This window comes from Eurytemora carolleeae, unplaced genomic scaffold, assembly GCF_000591075.1.
Source record: "Eurytemora carolleeae unplaced genomic scaffold, Eaff_2.0 scaffold281, whole genome shotgun sequence".
NCBI classification, from domain to species: domain Eukaryota; kingdom Metazoa; phylum Arthropoda; class Copepoda; order Calanoida; family Temoridae; genus Eurytemora; species Eurytemora carolleeae.
This window is the reverse complement of record NW_019396255.1, coordinates 246,718-259,282: the sequence shown is the minus strand read 5'-3', so window position 1 is coordinate 259,282 and position 12,565 is coordinate 246,718. Positions and strand designations below refer to the sequence as shown.

At 32.8% G+C, this 12,565-nt stretch overlaps 1 protein-coding gene across 4 annotated transcripts in view; it reads right to left on the bottom strand.

Moving 5' to 3' along the window:
- Positions 1-9,359: 9,359 nt before the first annotated feature.
- Positions 9,360-12,565, bottom strand: part of LOC111699471 (uncharacterized) — a 35,172-nt gene continuing 31,966 nt past the window's right edge. For 3 of the 4 annotated variants that reach the window (XM_023470161.1, XM_023470164.1, XM_023470162.1), the window contains 3 exons: positions 11,769-11,871; positions 10,974-11,080; positions 9,360-9,527 (listed from right to left, as the gene is read on the bottom strand). In XM_023470161.1, the coding sequence (XP_023325929.1) occupies positions 9,391-9,527; positions 10,974-11,080; positions 11,769-11,871 (347 nt within the window). In that variant the 3' untranslated portion in view covers positions 9,360-9,390. Of the gene's footprint in view, positions 9,528-9,636; positions 9,705-10,973; positions 11,081-11,768; positions 11,872-12,565 lie in introns of those variants that run through there. The other variant, XM_023470163.1, reaches the window with a different exon arrangement.

The following is a 12,565-nucleotide window of genomic DNA, read 5'->3' as shown; positions in this document are numbered from 1 at the left end:
TTAGTTTTAGTTTATAACAGAGATAAAAAATATTACGGTACATTATGCAATTTACTAATAGATTGTGCCAAATCAGTAGGGGAGTGCACAGAAGTCCTCAATTGGTAATCCCAACCACCCAAACGCGTTTTGCGGCATGCGCTCTCCTCAATTGGTAATCAGAAATAAAAAAGTTAACATTAAACCGTTTTATTTCCTTGGTGTACACTATTGTTAAAACTTTCTTTATTGCTCCACAGTTTCGAAAATAAATCTAAACCACACGAAGCACTAGAAAAAAATTACGAATCTTATATCCAATTCGTCAATTTAATGACTGCATTTCATGATTGGAGTTGAAATACTAAAAGGTCGGGAGGCCTGTTTACTAAAAATTACCTCACCCGGACCAAAGTAATATCTATCTCCATTTAAATGATATTTTTAAAGAACCTTTTCAGTGTTCAGAGTGTACTCGAGTTCAACATCTACAACAGAACTATTTACATGCATGGAAAGAACAAAAAATTTAGAAAAATCAGTCTCATCGCGGCCACTAGTGAAAATGAATTATTAAGTTCACTAATTATTTCTAGCGCTTCATAGCTCATTGTATGCGCAAAGGTTCAAAAACGTAATTTTATTTCTAGCGCTTCATGTGGCAATTTTTTAGATTTGTTTTTGAAACTGAGGAGCAATAAAGAAAGCTTTAAGAATATTGTACACTATATGGCCATTAATAGAGGTCAATATGGTCTTATTTCTAAGAAATACACGATTTAATGTTACCCTTTTTTCTGATTACCAATTGAAATGGTGGAGATTACCATTTGAGAAGCGCGCTCACCGCAAAACACGTTTCGGTGGCGGTGATTACCAATTGAGGACTTCTGCACTCTCCCCCCTCGACAAATTTGATGAAAACAAAACCTAAACAAAGATTTTAAATGTTACAACAAATTTGTTAAATTATCCAGTAAGATGCATCATTTATCTATATATTTTACTCTTTGATTGTTTTTAACTGTTTTATAAACATGAATTAGGTTAGCATTTTTATTTTTTGTTCAAGTTGCGTTAATTAGTTAGAAACAACAGTTTGGGATGAATAAAAAGTGGTAGAATTTCGGTTAGGTTTGATGAAATTTAAATTTTAAACCAACCTAGTAGGAACTGCAGTTTGGGTCAATAGAATATGAGAATGGTAGGAATAGTTAAGGTTAATTGGATACTTTGTATTATGAATAGTTAAAGGGAGTGTTCGCGAAAAAATAAAAGGGTGTATAGGGTTACGGCGATAAATAATCGCTTTTGATCGCTACTAATCTTTCTTCTATCTTTTGCGTCTAATGAGAAAATTGTTAAAAACGTCTCATACCGAAGAACGTTATAGATTCCTTGCAAATTCAGAAAGTTGCAACATACGACTCGGATAGTAACAAAATCAATTTAATTCCAAACAAAGCATTCAGATATTACAACCTATAGTCATCGATTATTTTTCGACGCATTCGTATATAGTTAATATTTCATAATATTTTTTACTTTCTATGATCTGAGAGTGACTTTTGAAAACATTCATTCCTGTTTCGAGGATTTTGATAATGAAGACGACATTTTCCATATTTTCCGGGAATGCGCTAGTTGTGAAAACAAGTTGTAAGCGAATTTGCGAAATATTAATTTTAAAAAACACAAAATAAAAAATATTATGAAATGTCAACAACATACAAATGCGTAGAAAAATAATCGATGACTATAGGATTTAATATCTAAATTATTTGTTTGATATCAATTTGATTTATTTACGATCCCTGTCGTATGTTTCAACTTTCTCAATTTGTGAGAACGCTTCGTTCTTCGGTATGAGACGTTTTTAACAATTTTCTTTATATAGACGCAACAGATAGAAGTATAAGACTAGTAGCGATCAGAAGCGATTATTTATTGCCGTAGGCCTATACCCAACTCATTTATCGCGAACACTCCCTTTAAGGTCGATGAATTACTTGGTTTTAGGAACAGTTAAGGTCAATGGAATACGGTATTAGGAACAGTTAGGGTCAATGGATAGGAACAGCGAGGGTATACTTTGAATTATAAACAGTGAAGGGCAATGGAATACTTGATATATTATGAACAGTTGGGGTCAATGGATTACTTGGTATTAAAAACAGTTAGGGTCAGTCGATTACTTGGTTTTAGGAACAGTTAGGGTCAATGAAATACTTGGTTTAATGAACAGTTAGGGTAAATGGAATACTTGGTATTTTAAACTATTAGGGTCAACGGAATACTTGGTATTTTGGATTACTTGGTATTACAAACAGTTAGGGTCAGTGGAATACTTGGTTTTAGGAACAGTTAGGGTCAATGAAATACTTGGTTTAATGAATTGGAATACTTGGTATTTGGAACAATTAGGGTCAGTGGAATACTTGGTATACTGAACAGTTAGGGTAAATGGAATACTTGGTATTTGGAACAGTTAGGGTCAGTGGAATACTTGGTATTTTGAACAGTTAAGGTCAATGGAATACTTGGTATTATAAACAGTTATAAGGTCAATGTAATACTTGGCATTATGAACAGTTAGGGCTGTATAGAGTAAGATTGTTGAACCCGGATTAGGGTTTGGTCAAGTGAAGAATTAAGGATTGGATTCAATCCTCGGTAAACCATCAACTCATCAGTTCTAACCTGTCACATAATCGAATTTAGAGAGCGACACATGCAATTAGAAATACAGAAGAATATACTCGAAGTTTCAAAAAATATATGCTAAATTGTAGAGAAATAAAAATTGACCGTCTACAAGTTAAGGGGGTTTAGCGACGGACTCCCCATTGTTTGGATTTTATGCACAGCTCAGCCCCCCAATAAAGAATTCGCGTAATGTTTTCAAATCTTTTCAAATCTTTGCAACTTGACGGTGTAAACCTTTGATATTTCAAACTAAGATTATTTGATCGAACACAATCATAGTTTTAAATATCTAAGGGTTACGACATTGTGTTGCAAAAATATAGGGATTGGCCAATCAGAGTTTGTGGCAAATATTAATTCCTTTACAGGACAAGGATACTCGTGACGTCATATTTTGTATATAATCACTTTCAAATTCAATGTCGTCTTATTTTTCTCTCAGTTTGTATAGGTTAGTATGCCCCAGTTTATTATGAAATAGAACTGCAATTACAACGTGCATTTCGAGACAAATGCACTTTAGTTTTAGTTTATAACAGATATAAAAAATATTACGGTACATTATGCAATTTACTGTATATAGAATCATAAAGCATATTTTTAGTTATTACAGTGATGGCCAGAACACTCTGAAAAAAGGAAGACAACTTAATAAAAAGTGGAATGAACAGGAGAAAGAGCAACTGTGCAGTGTATACAGACCCATTTCACTAAACTGATGATTTAATAAGTATCTAGTAAAACTATATGCTTTGAAACAACATCAAATACATTTAAGTATTAAGTATTGTAGATTGTAGACTGTAGATTGTAGATTGTAGATTATAGATTGTAGATTTTAGATTGTAGATTGTAGAAGAATATAGATTGTACATTGTAGATTTTAAAGTATAAACTGAAAATAGATTAAACATACTAGATCTGGTGCACAAATTTTGAAATGTTAAAATTACTATTTTTAATTTTTTCTGTTCTAAATTCATCGAGTAATATAAACGACCGCACACAACACGTAGTATTCACTGTTGCCAATTATGGCAAGATTTAGAAGAATTGAAGAAGTTCGTGAAATTCATTTTAAGAGCCAGACTGTCAAGTTTCAGGCACGATTAAGTTGCAGTTACGTGGTTTATGCATTTCGTGATGATTTATATAAATATATTCATGTCTATCTTTCTTTCTGTCTATCTGCAGATCTAACTATTTATCATCTATCTATCTATCCACATCTTCATGATTGATTTTACAGATAAGCCGGTAAAATACTGGGTTCCTAGGATACCTAGATTAGACTTTAATCTTTACAGTTTAGTATAGGTTTAGTTTACAGTTATAGTATATAGGTTTAGTTTACAGTTGGTATAGGTTTAGTTTACAGTTAGTATAGGTTTAGATTACAGTTAGTATAGGTTTAGTTTACAGTTAGTATAGGTTTAGATTACAGTTAGTATAGGTTTAGTTTACAGTTAACATAGGTTTAGTTCATTCATTCATATATTTATTCAACTAAAAAGCATGAGATATTACAAATAAGCAATCACAATTTACTATGCAGTTTGGACCCGCCTAACCAGGGTTGGTTGTTTTGAGTGGTTGGCCCTAAGTTAATTAACGATACTGTATATAATTGGTTACTCATATCAAGATATGTTTTTGGATAGGTAAGGAGTTGATTGGAAGGAAGGAGATTGTCAGGTGATCTGTGGCAGGGTGAGATCAGAGGGATTTAGTATAAGTTTAGTTTACAGTTAGTATAGATTTTGATTACAGTTAGTATCAGTCTAGATTACAGTTAGTATCAGTCTAGATTACAGTTAGTATAGGTTTTGATTACAGTTAGTATCAGTCTAGATTACATTTAGTAAGAGTTCAACTGATTTTAAGCAAAAAGGTTTAGTTTAAATTGTTGTCATTCTTAATTAGTATGCTTAATACTAAAGTACAAGTGAATTTTGTTTTTTCTAAATGTGACTGGGACTAAATGATCTAAACATTCACCCTGAACTAACCACAGAAAGCAGCGTTCAGTTTCTTCAACTTAAATTTAATCGCGTTTTTGTCTATAATTTTTTACTTACGGTGTTGATTTTTTACTGTTTCATTAAATTTTTTTAATTTTTTTTCACCCACAAAAAATTTTAAACCAAATAAAATGTTTAACCAAAATTTGATCTAAAGTTCCGACTTGCTTCGACAAGAACCATGTATTGTTAAAACAACTTGAAATGTTTAATAAGAGTTTAAAAGTACACTTGAGAAGGACAGTATTCGTTTATCATTGTTTGTCTACAACTAAAGATTAAGTGAAGGGGTTCGATCAGACTGCCACAGGAGGATGAAGAGAATGACAAACATTTAAACGTTGCGAATACACACACGTACTTACAAATTCTACTGTGCAAATATGCGAATATTTTACTGTGAATCAGAGGTCCTGTTTAAAAATCAGTACGCTCAAACTTTGGATTTCTAAACAATAAATAAAACAATAAATGTTTTGAATTTGCTCTTTGATTCTTTTTTGCTGGACTATGCATTTCAAATATTAAAGTACATATATATAATTTCTTTTTTTTCTTGACTATGCATTTCAAATATTAAAGTACATATATATAATTTCTTTTTTGTTGGAACGTGCATTTCAAATTCAAAGTGCATATGCATAATTTTGTACACTATTATTGACGGATATTCAATTAAAGACTAAAATATCCCAATACAGAATGTATTTCGTCGTGGTTAAATGTTACGTGATTTGAAGATATGGAGATGAAATTCCTAGCCATGAAGGGATGTTGAACATAACTTAAAAACCTTTTTACATGCTTATTATTCTTTTAGGTCTTTATATTTCCTATTATATAATTATAGAGGTATTTCATAAAAAAGCTATATTTAAAGGTTGATGGTTGTGCAAAGGTCGTACATATGTCGGATATAGGCCGAACAAACGTCGTACATAGGTCTTGTATCTGGCCTGAAGTAAATGAGGATTTACTTAGAGTAACTGACAGAGACAACGTAAAGATCAATATTTTTAGATTTCAATTGTACTGCAAAATGTACAAGTTTTAAGCTCGTCTTACCCTTTCCAAAATAGTCTTTTCTGTTTGTTAATAATTAGATAGATCTGCAATCTGTTCCTTTTCATAAATCATATCAAACTAAAATAAAACTTTTCACAATTTTCCTATTTTTGTTTTTTATTTTTAGGATTAATAATCTATTATCATATCCAGCTATTACACCTTCACGTGAGGTCACAATGGGTCTCTTATCCAAGACTGGATACAGAAATAGCTGGGTAGGAATTTTGTAAAGCTGGCTCGCCAATGTGATAACCAAAACGTGATCACATTGTAAATTCTATACTATGTTCTTTTATTCTTTTAAGAAATAACCATTTTTATCTGATTGCAATTGTTAACTTTAAAGAGATACGTATCTATATAGGTGTAACTTTTCAAGCTCTTTATACAGGTTAAATCTTCGGGTATTTTTAATAAGAAAACACCCTCTCCACGTGATAGTTTGTTCGACTAAGTTCAATGGCTTTATTACATAAACTATTAAAGGAATAACTCCACCACCCTCCTTCCCCTTTCCGTCATCAATCTAACCCTCTCTTCGTTTATATGAAGAAAAAGTTAGTTTGGTTTCTAGAAAGTTCGATCCAATCAAGTTAGTTTGGTTTCTAGAAAGTTCGATCCAATCAAGTTAGTTTGGTTTCTAGAAAGTTGGATCCAATCATGGTTTTCATGATGAGCTTAAATATTCAGGAAGCATACATTAGCTTTACTCATTCAAAACTTTCTATCCAGAGAGTTTGAAGAGATTTAGGAGAAATCAGCTGTACTGATTCAAAACTTTCCATCCAGAGAGGATGCAAGAAATGTAGGGGAACCCAGCCTCACTGATTCTAAACTAACTATCCAAAGAGAATGCATGAATATTGGAGAAATCATCCTTACTGAGTCCAAACTAACTATCCAGAGAGAATGCATGGATATCGGAAAAATCAGCTTTTCTCATTCAAAAATTTCTGCATTATGTAAATCTTTCTTTTGCTGTTTTTCCTGAATTTTCTTTTTATTCGGTTTAATATTGATTTTTCAGATGAAAACTCAGTATATCCGGTTTAATGTTGATTTTTCAGCTGAAAACTCAGTATATCCGGTTAAATGTTGATTTTTCAGCTGAGTTCTCAAAATATCCGGTTTTCAGATGAATCCTTAGTATATCTGGTTTAATGTTGATTTTTAACCGAAAACTCAGTATATCCGGTTTAATGTTAACATTTCAACTGAGTTCTCAGTATATGCGATTTAATGTTGACTTTTCAGCTGAAAACTCAGTATATCCGGATATCCTTTGAATAAACCTTTTCTTCTCGGGCTCTTTGACAATCAATCAAGCTATCCCAGGAATAATAACGAATCTCTTAGATTTTGATCAACAATTTTCTTGAACAAAAACTGTAAAAAGAAGCTTATTGCCTAATTCCTATAACTTTTCAACTTTATGGTGTAAATGATATTATATTTATTTGACCTAACATAAGACACAGTTTAAAGTATTAAAGGTCTACGACATTGGATTGCAAAAATATGGAAATTAGAAAATCAGAGTTTGTGGCAAAAACTAAGTTTCTTTATATGAAACCTAGCGTTGCCCAGGGTACTCATAGTTAGTCGCGCCGTTTACCCGCGCTTGATCGTTTATTGCGATTTTAGGTATGAATGTAGACCCACTCAACTTAGAATATTCCCGTTATTCTCTCGTACAAAATTTGATGCAAATCAATCGGACAAGAGGTTCCTGAGTTATGATCGGACAAACAAACAAAAAGAAATTGCAACTTTATCGTATATAGATGACAATGTTGTGTAAAACAAGTGTGTGTTGTAAAAACAAAGAATTTCTTGTTTTCCAACTTCCAGTCATCAAATATTCATAAAGCTTAAATACAGTTTTACAGTCCTCGTACATCTCATTACAGGGTAAACTTGAAAATGAACATTTCAATTTTAATTTTTGTGATTTCTTTATTGTTGGGTTGAATCCAAAATTAAGCATAAAAACAGAGAGAAAAAAATTGATAATTATACAAAACCCCTTTACGTTGGAATTCAACAAAAATTTTAGTTGCACATATTAGATATCGAGATCAAGTGTTCAAGATCAAAGATACTCCGCACTGAAGTTCAAAACTCTATGTTGCTTCCTTATAAACAGAACAATAGTCGACCAGATGATGTCTCCGTCTGTGTGCGTCCTATTTATCTCAGGGAATAAGAATAAAGGGAAAGGAAAGGCACTGGAATGGCATGATAAAGCCAGTCGCACTACTTTGCAGACGAGTTCGGTATTACACACGCACACTATTTTGGTACAGACACACAACATGACTACAGTCAAGGAAATTGCAGAACAATGTCGTCAATTATAAATAAGCTTGAATAACGAGTAGTTTATTGTAAATTTTAATCAAATTATATACTTTGCATAAAAATTTGGCATATAGTGTTGACTTAAATGTACAAATAATATAGTACATGTAAATTAAACTTATTTTTAAGTAAACAATTAACAATAAACAAATGTACTCTCCTAGACTGTACAAATACCTACAGTACACACCCTCAGTTCGGTATCACTTACACACACTCTTTTTGTACAGACACAGATTCATGACGTTTCCGCCCCCAGATTTATCTATCTATCAAAAGAGAATCTTACGTAAGACATCTATCGACCAAACTATCGTCCGCTCAAGGACGGCCCTTTTTTATACAAAAAAATGTATACTCTGATAAATCAGAAATAAATCAGTGTACTGTCAGTACTCTACCCGGGAGATAATCCTATTGTCTAGATTACAAACATGTTGATTAGATCAAACCAAACCTACATCAAACAATATTATATCTGCAGCACTTTATGTTATTTCTATTGTTTTATTCCACTATCATTTATCAGCAGGAGTACCTGGCATTGCATATACCCTTCAGTATTCTTTTATTGGGCACGGGCAACCGGGTTTGAATGCTTCATTATATTCTATTTATCATATACTGAGGAAGAGAGAGAGAGAGCAGGCAAGAATTCTAAAAGCCTTGTAATTAATAGGTGTCAGAAGCTACCTCTTCTCGTGTCGTGTTTTTATCTCATTTTCTAATTAAAAAATGCTTAATATTTCTAACTCATTTTTTCCATTTTTTTCCACAATAATTATCAGTAACGAAGGAATTGATTCTTTGCCACAAACTCTGATTTTCTAATCCCTATACTTTTGTAACCCAAAGTTGTGGATCTTAGATATTTCAAACTGTAAATTATGTTTGATCAAATAATCTAAATTTGAAATATCAATGGTTTACACATCATTAGTTTGCAAAGATATAGGGATTATAATTTATGAGTTTGTAGCAAAAACTCTAAGCTTATCGTTACTATAATAGTTTCTACATGTTTTCCTGCAGTAGAATCCACATAGTTGAAAATAATAAGTTTTCCAAATTATAAACATTATTATCTAATTCATAAACCATACTTGGACAAGACAAAGCTTTTAAGAGTATCGTAGTGAATCTTTTTATGGAGGGTCGCAGAAAGATACACTTTACAGCCCCCTAGAATTAATGAGAAAGATCTCAATGATTATATAACAATCCTTTCCCGTAAATTATTATATTTCAAATAAATTTACAATTTGTCCTCCTCAGTAAAGTAGTGTGAGAGCCCATACCACCAGTAGCCAAGGGAGAAGATGAAGGTTACAACTGGCATTAGAACTTTAGGGATAAGATCACCAAACCTCGCCATAAACCCTTCAGCACTAGCTAAACACAAATATGTTGAGTTTATATTCTCGAGGGAACTGATTACTCGCCATAAACCCTTCAGCACTGGCTAAACACAAATATAGTGAGTTTATATTCTCGAGGGAACTGGTTACAACTGACATTAGAACTTTAAGGATAAGATCACCAAATCCGCCATAAACCCTTCAGCACTGGCTAAACACAAATATAATGAGTTCATATTCTCGAGGGAACTGATTACTCGCCATAAACCCTTCAGCACTAGCTAAACACAAATATACTGAGTTTATATTCTCGAGGGAACTGATTACTCGCCTACAACTTAAATTTTCTAGCCCCTACATTTTTGCCATTTGAAGGTGTAGCTATTTGATATTAATACTCTGACAATAGAATATTCATGATCTTGCTTAATCTAAAGTTTCAAATATTAAAGTTCTTCAAATTTATGGTGCGAACAAATCAGGAAAAAAAAAAATTAGAGTTCCTTTTATAGATAAATATTCATGGCAAATAGCACAGAAAAGACATATCTTCATTTAGCTAAATCTTTCCCTTTTTCATTCTTCAAAGTGCCTTTTTTTTAGGGCCTAGTAAGATTTTTCTAGAACAATTGCTTCAATCCTGCCTCAATCCTACCTCAATCCTGCCACAATGCTGATTTATCCTGCCTCAATCCTGCCTTAATCCTGTCAAAATCCTGCCCCTATTCTGCTTAATGCTCTTTCAATCCTGCCCCTATTCTGCTTAATCCTGCCTCAATCCTGTCCAAATCCTTCCACAATGCTGCTTTATCCTGCCTTAATCCTGCCTCAATCCTATCCCAATCCTGCCACAATACTGCTTTATCCTGCCTCAATCCTGCCTCAATCCTATTCCAATCCTGTCCCAATCCTATCCCAATCCTGTCCCAATTCTGCTTAATGCTCTTTCAATCCTGCCTCAATTCTATCCCAATTCTTCCCCAATTCTGCTTATTCCTGCCTCAATCCTGCTAATCCTGCCTCAATATTGTCTCAATCCTGCTTATTCCTGCCTCAATCCTGCTTAATCCTGACCCAATTCTACTTAATCCTGCCTCAATATTGTCCCAATCCTGTCCCAATCCTGCTTAATCCTGCCTTAATATTGTCCCATTCCTGCCCAAATCCTGCCTCAATATGATCCTGCCTCAATCCTGTCCCAATCCTGCCTCAATAATGTCCCAATCCTACCCAATCTTGCTTTATCCTGTCTCAATTTCTCAACTTTTGCAATTTTCAATGTTAACTTTTAAATATAGAATAAAAATTAAAGAAAATGTGGTTTAAAAAAAGAATGGCAATACAGTGCAAAAAAAAATAATGCAAAAAAAGAATGCAAAAAAAATAATGCAAAAAGAATGCAAATATTCGAAAATCATCACTTCTTTAACTCCGGCACAACAGGAAATAATAATTAAATTTCAACATAAGAACAATTTACCATTTTCATAAAATGATTTTACAGCTTCTGTCTGAACCTTCTCATCGATGTTGGTTAAATTTTTCTCCCAAGCAGGGATAACAGAAACCCCTACTGGAGTTACAGTCCTAAAATATCAAACTCTCACGGGGGTCAACTATAGTTACAGGATAGACTTTGTACTTTAATATGATCCAGAATTTTAAGATTTAAAAAAATGTTATTTCTAGATTCATCAGTTTTTTTTCGAAAGGAATTGATTCTTTTCTGCAAACTCTGATATTCTCAGTTCGTATCTTTGCACCCCAAAGATGGAGGGATTAATAAATCAGAGTTTTCGACATAAATCAGTACAGTAAAATTTTAAAGGTCTCACTAGAGGTCTCACTAGAGGTCTCACTATAGATCTCACTAGAGGTCTCATTAGAGGTCTTACTAGAGGTCTCACTAGAGGTCTCACTAGAGGTCTCACTAGAGNCAGTTGTAGCTGATAAACACATTAAAAGAATACATTTGTAGCTGATAAACACACTAAAAAAATACAGTTGTAGCTGATAAACACACTAAACAATTACACTTGTAGCTGATAAACACACTAAACAAATATATTTGTAGCTGATAAACACACTAAAAAATATATTCGTAGCTGATAAACACACTAAAGCCTGTGGATATTTTAAACACTATTTTTAAAAAAATACTTTGGTTTATACCAGCCTGTGGATATTTTAAACACTATTTAAAAAAAAAATACTTTGGTTTATACCAGCCTGTGGGTATTTCAAAACACTATTTTATTCAAGAGATGCTCTATACCTTTGAAACATCATCTTGGATGGCTGTTCTTCTTCCTTTGGTCGCATTACACCGTCTTCACCAATAACAAACGCAGTACCGTGCCTATTTACTTCACGCTCCTCTAGAATTTAAATCAAATTAAATCAAATATAAAATTGTTAAAAATGGATAACATTTTAAATATTTTTTAATATATATATATATTGTAGCAGCATAATTCGAGTCTAAATGAAAGTTAACAATGCTCGAGAATTATGGAAAATCCGGGAACAGGAAAACCGCTGCTACAATCATAATGGACTGTCAATTTCACTGTTTAAGTGACCATCACTACCAAATTCATAACTGTGGTCTTTAGCCTTTCATTAAATGAAAAATAAGGAATTTTTGTCGTTTTTATTTTTTAAAAGGGTAAAAAAAACACTTAAATGAAAATTCCCATAAATTCTCATTTTTAGACAAAAGATGTTAAAAAAGTTGTTGGGGATTTTTGAAATTTTTGGGGAAAGCCACAAAAGTCAAAATTCAAAAAAGGAGTTTTTTGATTTCAGTGATATTTCTCAAGGTATTTACTAGAGATAAAACTTTACTCTATGGATGGGATAATTATTGAAACTAAATCTTGACTGCAGAGGCTAGGTGTGAAAATATTTCATTTTCAGATGAGAAAACCAGATAAAACTCCTGAATTTTTGCTTAACCCTATTCCCGCTGGGGGGGGGGGGCAATTTGCCCCCCCCCCCCCAGCGTATCCTGGTTTTCAAGTACCCCAGCGAGGATAGGGTTAAATAAAGATTGAATTCTATTTACTATAT